Here is a 13755-nt window from a genome sequence, read left to right as displayed (position 1 = left end):
AATAGACCAGAAACTGGGAGAGCATTAAAGAGGAATGAGGAAAACATGAAAACAAATGAGAAAAGCAGTCAGAAAAGAGGATCAAATTGAGATTTAACATTAAATTCATACTGCAGTGCAAATTTAGATTAAAAGTGCTGCTTTCCCACAAATTAATATGTTTTTATATCAATGTATGTACATAAAAAATGAAAATATCAGCAAAATAGGGAGGAAAAGGTTATCTACCGAAAAAAGATACAGGAGCAGTGAAGTCGAGCTGTGTAGAACTACAAAAAAATACCACACACGATGTACGTACACTTTATTTATTGGTCTCCTGTTTTTTAAAGCACATTTTTATAGTAGCAAGGAAGACAGGAGTATTATGTAAAGGCATACACAAAAGTTTCTCTCTGGGTAAAGCTGTACAAATATGCAAAAGAATAAGTTAAAAGCTATGTTTCCAAAATTCCCACATGAATTGAAACTTTTCTCACTGAATAAAAAATGACTAAGAACCAGCTTAACAAAATTAGTTTACTATATATTACATGCTTTGGAACAACAATAATAAAAATGTTCACAAAAAGTGTCATTCAGAAACTTTACATAATAAACACAATTGTAACGTTTTCTTCCTTGTTAAAAAAAGGAAATGACAGCACCTCTCCATGGAGTCCAGCATGGGAAGCACACATTCACCAGTTAGAACGCAGAATAAAATTGCCAGGTCTTCAACACACCAACTTGTAAAATCCATTCATTGTAGTAAATGCCATAATAAAAACATCCAGGTCCCAAACTGGTGAACATATGTATTTTCCAAAGAAATAGTGAGGTAGTGTGAGCCTCATGAGCACTTTAAAAAAAAAATGAAAACATTTTGTTAACAGGTTCACTTTACTGGCTGCACAAGAAATCCTTTGTGGAGGCTTTCTATTTTGTTTCCATACTTTTGTCTATGCACTGTTCTTTTGAGATGAATTTTGAAACCTGTCCCTTTCAACCTCACCAATGCTAACGGTAGCCTGAAAGGTAGTCAGCATATGAAGGGCAAGAGCCAGTTACTTGGAAGGCTTTCTCCCCTTCAACTCTGAAAGTGGTGACTCATACCTGGGATACAGTTCCATCGGCACTGGCACTCCTGGGTCCTAGTACCCATTCTTCAGACGTGAACCTAGACAGTGAGTGCTGGCAGGCTATTTGACCGTGGGGTAAATCACTATAGAGGTCCAGACCTGTGAGCATATTACCTCTGTGCATTCCAGAATAAGCCACTAGCGAATCTCAGGAGTTTGAACTATGGGCGATTTCTCACCCTCCTTCTAGCCTTGGGACAGGGATTCTTGCAGTACCATTACTATCTAGACTGAGACCAGATAACTCCCCACAGATCAAGAGATTGAACTAGGGAGCTTTCTGGTCTGCATGTCTCAGTAAATACCTTCCAGCCCATTTGTCTTGGGAAGAGCTTGCCATTTGTTACTTTCATTAATCACAGTAATATACTGGCCATTTGATATAATGTTTGACTGCTCTTTTCCATCTAACATGGTCAAAAAATGCTTCTGATATTCTGAAACAAGTTAATAAGTCTAGGTGGATCAGGAGAACAGTACTGTACCCGAGTTGCAGGAATTGCACCAATACTGGCCCAGCCAAGATCTCAGTCACACAACTAGAATTCAGGTAGGGCTAATAATCAAACTGGACTGTTTTAACTAGTTTGTGCTATCATCTTAACAGCCATAAATAGGGTTGTGCTATGTGTTAAAAAAAAACATGTCTTTTTGCATTTTAGCATATTTTGTGTCTCTCTCAAGCCATGTGCTTTTCTTTAATACACGTAGTGATCAGCTTTCTTTGATGTATATTTTCATGACTTAAGTGTGCTATTCAATATGGTCCACTAATGATTGCCATTAGCCTCAACTGGTCCAGTAACTCTTTCCCCCCCCCCCCAACAATAATCCATTTGAAAGCATTACTGTTAGGCTAAATTACCAAATAGATTTAAAAACATGAATATGATAATTCTTTGTGCTTCTTCTAGATAGATCATAAAAATCTCTAACAAAATGCATTTCTCACCACTTTCTGGTCTTACTTCCAGCTATTCATTTAAAAAAACTCTCAAGCCCACTAAACTCTATTCAAGTAATCAGAGTCACCAGTTCCTTGCCATCAAAATACATGGCATCCTTCATTTAATAATATGCAAAGTACTCTTAGACTTCAAAAGCATATGAAGTTACTCACTACCCTGCTTTGTCCTTCTGTCTTTTACATCTATGCAAAAAGCATAGTTCCTTTTACTCCAAGTTCACTGAACAATGAAGAGTATCTATCATCAACTTAGTCTTTGAAAAGTGCATTCACAGTTAAAAACATTTCCAAGTGCCATCCTTCCATGCTTCGATTCAAACACAAAGTAATCCACTTAAAAAGGTTTTATTTCCTTCTTTAGAATGTATTAGATGTATTATAAATTTGAAGCAAACCTTTACTGAATTGTGAAGTGTGAAATTTAAGCTTTCACTCCTTTCATACAAGTTGGTCAGAATGAGCTTCCCAGCATTCAGGTACAGTACCTCCTGCAAACACTGAAACATTCCAAATGTGATTCCCATTTGTAGAAATAAACCATTTCGAATAGATTGAAAAAGATGCAAGGCACACAGAGTAAGTTATCCAGATGTTGAACAATGAAGGCTGAAAGTCAGCCAGCATTCACTTAAACCAGAGTCCCAGGTTTAGAATCTTCATGCCATAACAACACCTGCTCATCGGTATACAAGTCGTCTTCCAGCTGGCTCGTGTCTCCACTGTCCGAGTACATTCTTTCTGGATAAGGTCTGGTAAATATTTTGAAACAAAAGTTATTAAAAGGACTGCAACAACAATCCAAAAGGACATGCATTTCAGAAAAATGACATCTTAGTTTAAAATAGTCGACACAACATTAATCACAAATTGCAAATTTTAGCTTTTGAAACTGCTTTTTTGTGTGTTTGGTTTAATTAAGTAAAGTCTACTGGTTGAAGGTCACAGGAATATGGTTCTTTCATAGCTGGATCAAGAAAGCATATCTACCCAGTACACTGGGATAGTCTGCATCTGCTCCACAAAAAAAGTGAAGTCCCATCCTCTTATTTCTATATATATATTTGTTTGCTGCAATAACCATTAGTGAATTATTTAGTTCTTAAATGGGACTTTGTAATTTCTCAAACTCTTATCCAAGCATTAATATAACTACAAATAAATCTAGAACTGTGGGTGGACCAAAATGCCATCAGTATGATCCTATTAATAGTTTTGACAGGTTACTGATGCTGACAACGTTGCCACAATCCACCATAATTCATTATCAGCATCAAAGGTGCAGGAATGCACTGATACTTTGGATTTTAACAAAAAAATGGTGAGTTTCTTGAATTTCTGACAAGAAAATAATTTGATTGGATACAAGATAAATGTTGATAATGACAAGGGACCCTTCAAACTCAGCTAGAAGGCGGGTTAGAGTGTCTTTTAACCTCTGCATGTTATTGGATATTTTATTTTACTTATGGAAAGCTCAGGTTTACAGATAGGATAATACTGTTACTAAATATCAATGGCATGTTGTTTGGTTGTATACATAGCCTGAAGCCATTTTAAGATATGGAAAACTGTAAGTGATGTCAGGAGCCCAAGCCCCCTGCCCCCATCTCCACTCTCACCCTGCATCAGTGACAGTGCCCTGTGCTTTTGTGGGCCATTTTAGACAACAGATAACCAAGAGGATTTATACTGAGAATTTAAAGGCAGCAAATCCAGGAGAAAAATAATATATTTCAACTAGTTTAATGCAAAATCTTTCACATTTCAAGTATCTCCCATACAGTTGCAAACTTTCAGATTTTTAGGTTTCCCTTAATCTAGAAACCCACAATGTTGAGTCTCTAAAACTTCCTATGGCCATTCATGTTTGACTCTCATTAACAAGCAGCTCAAAGGTGTGCAGCTTAGCTTGGCGTCTTTTTCAGTCCCATTTAATTTTTGAAGGGTTGAGTAATTGTTGGTGATTGAAAAAGCCATTTAGCAGTACAGGCCATTAATGATTCATTTTCTTCCCAAGCTGACCAATGCTGCTGGTATTGTCCCAATAAGTCTATAATGTGAAACGTCTGAGCTTGAAGATTTCAATATGGCCAAGTACATGGTATCTGTGAAACTGGAGAAACTCCACTGAAATTTCAAAACCTCTTCTATAATGGTTTCACATTATAGTAATTTTTTTTGGCGGGGGCTGGGGGAAAGATAAATAAAAGCAGATTGGGGTAGAGCACTTCACATTGAAAGTAATCCCCTTATATTTAAACTTTTACTACACGGAGTAATTTCAGAATACAAGAACATTCTCCCCCCCCCACCCCCTCCCTCCTCCACCTTTCCTTCCTTGCTGGGATATTGTTCTAAAGGCACCTCCAATATGTCATTCAAGTAACCATTTTCAATTGTGTAAGCCTATGTAGTGAGTATTACAGACTATTTGCCCATGGATTGCATCATGTTGAGCCTATTTCTATCCTTTGGATACCAAAGTATCAGAAACAGGAAACCGGTCTTATTTTTCCCTTTCCCTAGACTAGGGGTACTGAGGCCAACTGAAGCACTCTAATTGAACAGCTAACTTCACACATATCCCGAATGGAACTTGAACCTATATGACTCAACTGTGCCTTTACTCACTAGAATATTGGGAGAGAAATACAGGAAGTCTGTTGGGAGGCATTTTTTAAATTTAATATATACAATATCTCATGGCAAAATAGAGAAGATCTTACTGCCAAATCACACTGCAATAATTTAGCGTGAAGTGATAAGTAATTTAATAAAGAAACAATTTGAAACCTCTAATTTTCGCTGCTGTACATATATCCACACATGGACTTCATTTAAGCATGGAAGCATTTAGAATTTAATTGTAATGGTGATTAGGAGGACTGTTGGGTCTTTAGTTAGACTGTCAGTTTCAAAATTTTGTTTCGAGTCCTGTAGCTGTTTGGCCATTTGTTGAAGCAGTAAAGCAACATAAATTTGACATTACATTGAAAAACACTCTACATAGTAAGCAGCTCAGCTAACGTCAAGCTTTGTTAGCAAGCATAAACACCAAGAGTCACCAACCATCACACACACAAACACGCGAGGATACTTACTACCGCTGACTACATTTTGCGTATGAGTATTTAATGAATATCTCATTTCTGTAGATACGATGTTGGCTGCAGTCAGTACACTTAGAGAAACACTCCTTTTCTTTGTAAGGAAAAGTGGAAGTGGATGAAGTGGATGAAAAAGAGGAGGAGGAAGAGGAAGAGGAGGAGGCAGATGAGTGTCTGGTAGGAGCAGTGCCAACAGCAGGGAAATGGTGGTACTCAGTAGAAAAAGGATCATCAAGAGACTGGAAGGAGCTACGCCTACAAGAAAATGACCGACAAGCAAAGTAAGAAGTGAATCTCGAGATTATTTTCTCCATTTCTTTTCCTCCTCTCTTGAAAGCGTTAATTTATACAAGGATTCAGTACCACAGGCACCAGCGGCCCAATGGTACCTCACCTACGTGGCCATTTGTTGTGTCAACATCCATCACCACATATACAGGTTCAATCCTCCACACTGCTGAGTTACTGATCCAAACTATGCTGCTGGGGAAGGGAAGCACTGAGCAAAGGCCAAGTAGCTTCCTGTAAAAGGGCCAGATGATGCGAGGGCAGAAAGTTCACCTACAGTGGAACTGGCATTGAAAGAACATGTGTAACTTGACCCATTTATAATGCAAAACCTGAGGTCTGATCCATTCGGCAAAACAGTATTATAACCAGGAAGCAATTCTTATCAATACGAGCAGTTTTCTTCAATGCTAAAATGTGTTTATTGTAAGGATAAGGGCTTTTAACAAAGCACTTTCCCTTTCCTTGGGAATTTCTCCGAGAGCTCCGAGGGGTTGGTTAAAATGGTCCCTGCATATTAGGAGGAATCCACACCGCCCCCTTAATAGTTCTTTGGTCTCCAAACTGGAATAAAACTTAATATCTCTTGCCTTCACAAAAAACTCTAATTTTGTGGGTGAGGTGGAGAAATGCTAATCACTAAAACGCACCCTTATGGTAATATTCCTCTTTAATCTATTCGCCTCATGTGACCTGCAATCCATGCAGGTTTTAAAGTTGATGTATCCCTTTTCCTTCACAGTCTACACTTTTCCCCTCTTTAACAAGTGTCTTCGTTTAAAAATTTTTTTTTTGCTGAAGCATACTTAAAATGAATACACAAGAAACCACCATCGGAACATAGGAGCAGGATTAGGCCATTTAGCCCCTCAAGCCTGTTCCGCCATTCAATGAGATCATGGCTGATCTGCGACCTAACTCCATATACCCGCCATTGGCCCATATCTCCAATACCTTTAGCTAACAAAAAGCATCAATCTCCGATTTAAAATTAACAATTGATCTAGCATCAATTGCCGTTTGCGGAAGAGAGTTCCAAACCTCTACCACCCTGCGTATGTAGAAGTGTTTCCTAACTTCACTCCTGGAAGGCCTGGCTCTAATTTTTAAGACTACGCCCCCTAGTCCTAGAATCCTCACCCAGCGAAAATAGTTTCTCTCTATCTACCCTATCTGTTCCCCTTAATATCTTGAAAACTTTGATCAGATCACCTGTTAACCTTCTAAATTCTAGGGAATACAACCCTAATTTGTGTAATCTCTCTTTGTAACTTAACCCTTGAAGTCCTACGCTGCATTCCCTTCAAGGCCAATATATCCTTCCTAAGGTATGGTGCCCAGAACTGCTCACAGTACTCCGGGTGTGGTCTAACCAGGGTTTTGTACAGCTGCAGCATGACTTCCACCCCCTTGTATTCTAGTCCTCTCGATATAAAGGCCAGCATTCCATTAGCCTTTTTGTTTATTTTCTGTACCTGTTCCTGGGCATGGATCTGCGCTATTTTTTGTATGTTTTTAGTTTTATGCTGTCATCCATGGCTGGTTTTTTTGGGCAAGTAGTGCTCTTGCCCCTCAGGGGTATAAACTGGTTCTGCATCACCTTAAATTCTTTTTTGAACATCTCCCACTGATCTTCTGTCGTTTTACCCATTTACAGATTTGCCCAGTTTACTGTGGGCAGTCTCTGTCTCATCCTGTTGAAGTCGGCCTTACCCAAATCTAGAATCGGCCTTACCCAAATCTAGAATCTTAGTAGCTGTTTCGCGTTTCTCCCTTTCAAACGCTACGTTGGACTCGATCGTGTTATAATCGCTATTGGATAAATGTTCACCCAGTTAGGTTGTTAACTAAATCTGGCTCATTACTAAATCTAATATGGCATGCCCCCTTGTTGCGTTGAAATAGATAATACAATTACTGGAAATGGGATCATTGTTTACAACAAAGTTATAAAGACTTAAAAATAAACTTTTTCTTCCTGCAAAGGCTATATTCAAACCAGTTTACAAGTTTCAGTTTCAAGAAGCTAAGCAGATGAACCTAGATTTTTCTGCAGCTGTTCCTGACACTCACCTGCTATGTAGTGTAGTATTGCTGTAGGAGTTATTGAAAGAACTTGTATATGGTATATGATCATAGTCTTGAAGGCCTACAGTGATCTGACTCCGCCAGGTTCCTGTACTTGTTGCTGAAGAGACTGGGATTTAAAAGGAAAATAACATTTAAAAAAAAGATTGTAGCGATATAATCCTAATCATTAATGCCCTGGTATTTTTTTTGTATTTTAAACATTTGATACATTTAGTGATGGACTGTTCTCAAACATAATCACACCATTCGGTATCATAGTTCACCTCGCACTATAGAAGTCCAAGTCACCCAATCATTTTCTACCCTTATAAGCAGTCACATCAGATTTGCATAATGTGCTATCTGATTCCCAATCTGTCCCCAACATTGTCTTATCTGGTTTTGCTACTCCACCAAAAGCAGGTCTAGTTATGCACAGTCTTACTATCTATCTGATCTATAGTATGCAGCTGAATTCCTTTGAAATGCAGTTTATACCATAACAAAGTGTGTTTAAGGTAATAATTTACTTAGGTTAGGCGACCTCATCCAGCCACAGCTATCCTAAACCGAATCTGTGAACACGTCAGACTTTTCACCTACAATCGTAGTAAGAATTTCTCCATAATTATGTTTAATAGGTCCATTGACACATCAGCAGTCACAGCCCAATTCCTTCTCAATTAGTAACAATGCAACGATATGAAAGAGTGTGGGAAATTATCTGTTATTCTTATTTTCATCTTGGTATTGTCACTTTTAGTTCTCTTCCCACTCTACTTTTAAGGCCATATCTCACGAATAAATTTGGCTGGTAAACTGCATATGGCAATAGAGCTATACTGTAGGAGAACACTGAATTACTGTGCAATAGAGCAGAATCCAAAGTTATACGACCAAAATAATCCAAAAAATATCAGCCAGACAAAAGTTACAACGTGGAGCCACAATTGCAGTTTATTAAATCCCTTTCCTGCTGGTTGCTACAGTAAAACCAAATTTCTACTTGAAGTTTTAAAATAATGGCATGTGCTCCATTAACTTCTTTCCTAATAAGCTTCCATTTTATAGTCTTGATATTACCCAAGGTGCTAAAACTAAATTTAAAAAAAATTGAGTTCAGAAGAAAAACCAAAGTTTTTAAACTTACAACTAGGATAAGCTTGCATCACTGATTTTCAGCAAAATTCTTTAAACTACAAATGACAATTTCTGGATGACAGCTAAGGAACCTTCACTTACCCGATGTAAAAGATGTAGCCCTATTGGTTGGAGAAAATGGGCCTTGCATATAAGCAAATCCTAGACTTTGCTGCGAGCCCCTGTCAGAGTCCAAGCCTGCCTGCAGGCCGTGATCCTTGTGAGTTGAGGCACGCTCATACCAGCCACGCAAACTTTCTGCAACCAAGGCCTTCTGGATGTTTTTGGTAATTTGTTCACTTTTAGCACCTCTCCTACGCACATTCCTCAGGGTTGCATATGGGTTTTGAGGCATATTATCAACGTCGCCCTGGTAAAGGCGATTGTAATCTCTATATTGTTCAGCATTGTAAGAATGTGATGATCTGTATGGGGCTTTAACATTATAGTGACCTTCAGTGTCGTTTTCAAATGTATATCCATAAGGCTCATAGTCACTGTATGGAGGATATCCTGGAATATAATAGTCAGATGAAGGCTGGGTATGAGAATTCTGATAAACTCCATTCCTCCCATCTTTTGGTGCTAAATTGGGCATGCTCCCTGAAGGTGCAGAGGAAATATTCGGTTTCTTATGCCTTCGTCTTTCTCTTGACCGGCAACCCACTGTCATGGTGTTGTAGTATTGAGGAGGTTTACTTGGTGTGCTATAGTACTCGGTACTGGATTGACTAGTGTAGGATGACCCATCATCCAGCAGTTCTGTACTGCTACTTCTTTGGGCTGCTGTGAGGGGGAATACAGTCCTCTCGTTAGTACTTTCATCCAAGAGATGAGACTGGGATTCCAAGCTGCCGCTGCGCTGTCTAAAGTGATTTGGGGAAAGCTCGGGTCTGTGTGTAACAAAAAATGAAAAGATAAAAGATTTACTTTCATTTTGGCAATGTTTTCTAATACAGTTTATACTTCAGGCCTTAGAGATGTCACAATGAAACAACAATCCACATTGAATGCTGAAATCTATGTATTTTTTACTAATATTTACAAATATTTCACGCATGTTTCTCACTTTCACTTGTGAATCAATACCAAAAATAGAAGGCAACAGTTAATAACATCGCAAACTATGCAACAAAAAGCTAGACTGTAGAAACATAAAATCCAGAAAATAAATTTGCAGTGTTGGCACTTATTTTATGAAGCTACCCAACATGATTGGTTCACAGAATTACAGACCGATACAGCACAGAAGGCGGCCTTTTGGCCCATCATGCCTGTGCCGGCTCTGGGAAAGCGCTATTTAATTAGTCCTACTCCCCTGCCCTTTCCCCATAGTCCTGCAAATATTTCCCCTTCAAGTATTTATTCATATTCTTTTTGAAAGTTATTATTGAATCTGCTTCCACCACCCTTTCGGGTAGTACATTCCAGATCATAACTCGCTGCCAATTACCTTGAATCTGTGTCCTCTGGTTACCGACCCTTCTGCCACTGGAAACAGTCTCTCCTTATTTACTCTATCAAAACCCTTCATGATTAAATCTCCCCTTAACCTTCTCTGCTCTAAGGAGAACAACCTCAGCTTCTCCAGTCCTTCCCATAACTGAAGACTCTCAACCCTAGTACCATTCTAGTAAATCTCTTCTATACCCTCTCCAAGGCCTGACATCCTTCCAAAAGTGTGGTGCCCAGAATTGAACACACTACTCCAGCTGAGGCCCAACCAGGTCTATTATATGACACTTCATCAAACGCCTTTTGAAGTCCATATACACAACATCAATCGCTCTACCTTCATCAACCCTCTCCATTACTTCATCAAGGAACTCAATCAAGTTAGTTGAATTGTTTTGGATTTTGATGGGTGCCAGTTTTCAGAACACATTCAATTACTTCAAGGACATACCGTAACTGACTGCTACTGTAAGCATTACGAGTCAAAACTGGTGTAGCTGGCATACTTCTACCTCCGTGGCACTGTCGCCCCTGAGTTCTGTAAGGGCTGCTGTGTGCGGAGCTCAGTTCCCTATGGCCAGGCAAGATATCCTGCACATAGTAACCATCGTTGCTGCTGTATCTGTAATACAATCCCATTTTTAAATTGTTTTATTAGGAATTTTGAGAATCAATTTTTGATAATCTTAAATGGTAAGAACACAGAATTTTGTTGTAAAAGCAAAAAATAAAAGCCTAATTAACGTGAATTTTTCCAACTAAATGTCAAGGAAATTGATGGCATAACAGTTCCTTTTTCAATTCAGAGGTAGAAATCGCTAATAGGAATTAACTAGTGGCAATGAACACTGGCAATTTTTACCTAAACCCAAGAAAGAACTTTTGCTTCCAAGGCTCTTTTACAAATAGTTTAATGTAATGTTGCTGCCACAGTTCCCAGCAGTTTTAACTGGCAACAAACCAAGAATCTTCCAAATTAATCAACCATAAGTGGAAAGGATTGCTTCGGAGATCAGTATTTCTGGGAAATGAAAAGGGGCAAATAACAGATAGGAGAACAATTAGGAAATAGTGATAATAAAGTCAAGGTTAACGTGCTGGACTGGAAAATGGTCAAGTTCAGTGGGGCAAGGAGGGATCTGGCCCAAACTAGTCGGACAAATAAAATTAGTAACAGCTTGATGGATCAGCAGTGGGCACTCTTCAAATGGGAGGTGCATAGATTAAAAATAAATACATTCCGACAGGACAAAAAGGGAGTGCATCAAAGAATAGATTTCCATGGATAAAAACAAAGATTAAAACTAAACTGAAACTTAGAAAGGGAGGTACATAATACAATTGAGGCCAACAATATCATTGACAATGATGAGGAATGTAGAAAGTAAAATAGGGAAGTGAAAATAGAGATTAGAAGGGCTAAAAGGAATATGAAAAAAGTAGCAAAGGTTTTTATAAGCATTTAAAATGTCAAAGAATAGTTAGAGAGAGAGTAGGACCACTTCAGGCTGAAGGAGAGAATATAGGAATGGTGGCGATATTATAGAAATATTTTATACTTGTTTTTACTATTGCTGATGGTAATGAGAATGTAGAGATATTAGAGGAGGATAAAATTGCCAGAGATAACTGCAGAAAAATAATTTGTTCTGATAAAATGAACAGAACTCAAGGCGGATACATAACTGGGCCCTGATGGCAGGTACCCCATGGCTGTTAAAAGTAGTGGTTCTGGGCACAATTTTTCAATTCTGGTTAAATATGCAAATTGTACCATGGCACTGGATATTAGCTGATGTAGCAGCCTTGTTCAAGATGGGAGAGAAGGATACAGGAGGTGTCTATGGACCAGTCAGTCTGTTGTCAGTTTTGTGAAAATCCGTAATTCAAGATAAAATTAGTGAGCATTTAGAAATGCACAAGTTAATCAAGGACAGTCAACATGGATTTGTTTACGGCAAATTGAGTTTTTTTTTTAAAGAAGTGATCGATTGGATTGATAAAGAGAATGCAGCAGATGTAATATTAACGCCGTTTTAGAAAGCATTCAATAATGTGTCTCAAGAGGCTGGTTATTAGGGAATATGGATGGAAACAGGGCATTGAAAGAATATGGGAACAGGGTGGGTAAATGTGATTCGAACTATTTGCTCACGTGGTTGATAAATGGCAACAGGGACTGGTTGGGTTGAATGGCCTGTTTCTGTGTTATAACATCTAGTTAGGGTAAATGGGTGACTGGAAAAGTGTTGGAGGTACCCCAGGGGTCACTTTTGTTGCTTAGATAGATCATTTGGACTTGGGTATAGGGAACACAATTTCAAAATTTGATGACACAAAAGTAGGAGATTTGGCAAACAGCAAGGAGAATTGTAAAAGACTTCAGAAAAAGAGACACAGGTTAGCCGAATAGGTATGCCGAGGTTAGGTATGCAAAACTATAGTTATGAGAAGAGAGTTGAGATACTGGGACAATCTCCACTGAGCAGATTATAAGAGATTAAATAGAAGTTTTTAACATTCTGAAAGGTTTTGATAGGGTGAATAGGGAGAGACTATTTCTACTGGTTGGGTATTCAGTGGCAAGGGATCATCAAGTTAAAATTATGAAGTGGCTGGGTGTTGAAGCAAGGAATGGTTTGCCACAGGGAGTGGTTGAGGCAGAGGCCATTGTATCATTTAAGGGAAAATTGGATAAATATTTGAAGCAGATGATGATACAGAGCTATAGGGGGAGAGCAGGGCAATGGGATTAGTTTGGGATTGCTCTAGCATACTCAGCACAGACACAATGGCGGCATGGCCTTCTCCTGTACTGTAAACTTTGATGGGTGACAAAATTAACCCAAAACAGCACGTGGACGCCTGAAGTTGGCCTAGCTATTCCTTATTAATGCTTTAAATTACTCCCTTAACACCAGTGTCCAGTAAGTGTTTTTTTTTAAAACTGCACTGCCAATAATGGCAATCACTTTGGCAGCAGCACAGTAAATGAGGCAAAGTTGCTGCTTCAAATGACTCGAAAACCATACAAAGCTGGGGTTTGAGGTAGCTATATTTTCTGGTACAACTTCTCAGGCTTGTGCAGGCTGGTAAAGTGGTTTTGCCTTTTTGGGTGTAGGTATAGCAGCCAGAAACAAAGTTATCCATCTTAACTTTTAAAACAGCTGCACCTGTTTTGGCTGTTGTTGAAACCACCCTGCACTATAAATAGGGTGGATTCACAGCACGAGGGCCCTGAGGCAGCCAAGTACAATTAAAGCACAAATTTCACCCAAATTACCCATTTTTTTGCACAGAAAGCCAACCGCAGGCAATAAAGAAAGGATAGATGGTTGACACACCGACGAGTACTGATCTGATTACCTAAATCACAGTTACTACAGATTGTAATTGTACAAGACCAGTGCCAGGCAAGCATACAGATTCTACATTTCTGTTAATTTAATAAACAATATCAGCAATATCCTCCAGAATTCTGCACCAATGCAAACTGTGCCACAGCAAATAGAATATCTGAGCCAGTTTATAAATTATTCCCAGATTATGCATGCCTATAGCACAAAGGTTTTCAATTGCTTATTTCAGTTTGTTGCCTTATTTAGAC

General features: G+C 38.7%; 1 protein-coding gene across 5 annotated transcripts in view; it reads right to left on the bottom strand.

The window, feature by feature from the left end:
• Positions 1–294: 294 nt before the first annotated feature.
• Positions 295–13755, bottom strand: part of LOC147111000 (FERM domain-containing protein 4B-like) — a 354890-nt gene continuing 341429 nt past the window's right edge. For 2 of the 5 annotated variants that reach the window (XM_086001455.1, XM_086001457.1), the window contains exons 20-23: positions 10600–10770; positions 8796–9586; positions 7557–7680; positions 295–2837 (exon numbers count right to left, since the gene is read on the bottom strand). In XM_086001455.1, coding sequence (XP_085857581.1) covers positions 2717–2837; positions 7557–7680; positions 8796–9586; positions 10600–10770 — 1207 coding nt within the window. In that variant the 3' untranslated portion in view covers positions 295–2716. Of the gene's footprint in view, positions 2838–5188; positions 5451–7556; positions 7681–8795; positions 9587–10599; positions 10771–13755 lie in introns of those variants that run through there. The other 3 variants (XM_086001454.1, XM_086001456.1, XM_086001453.1) reach the window with 2 other exon arrangements.

This window comes from Somniosus microcephalus, chromosome 11 (genome assembly GCF_052327205.1).
Source record: "Somniosus microcephalus isolate GS21.2 chromosome 11, FLI_Smic_1.0, whole genome shotgun sequence".
NCBI classification, from domain to species: domain Eukaryota; kingdom Metazoa; phylum Chordata; class Chondrichthyes; order Squaliformes; family Somniosidae; genus Somniosus; species Somniosus microcephalus.
Note: the sequence above shows the minus strand (reverse complement) of the source record. Positions and strands in the feature narration are given on the sequence as shown.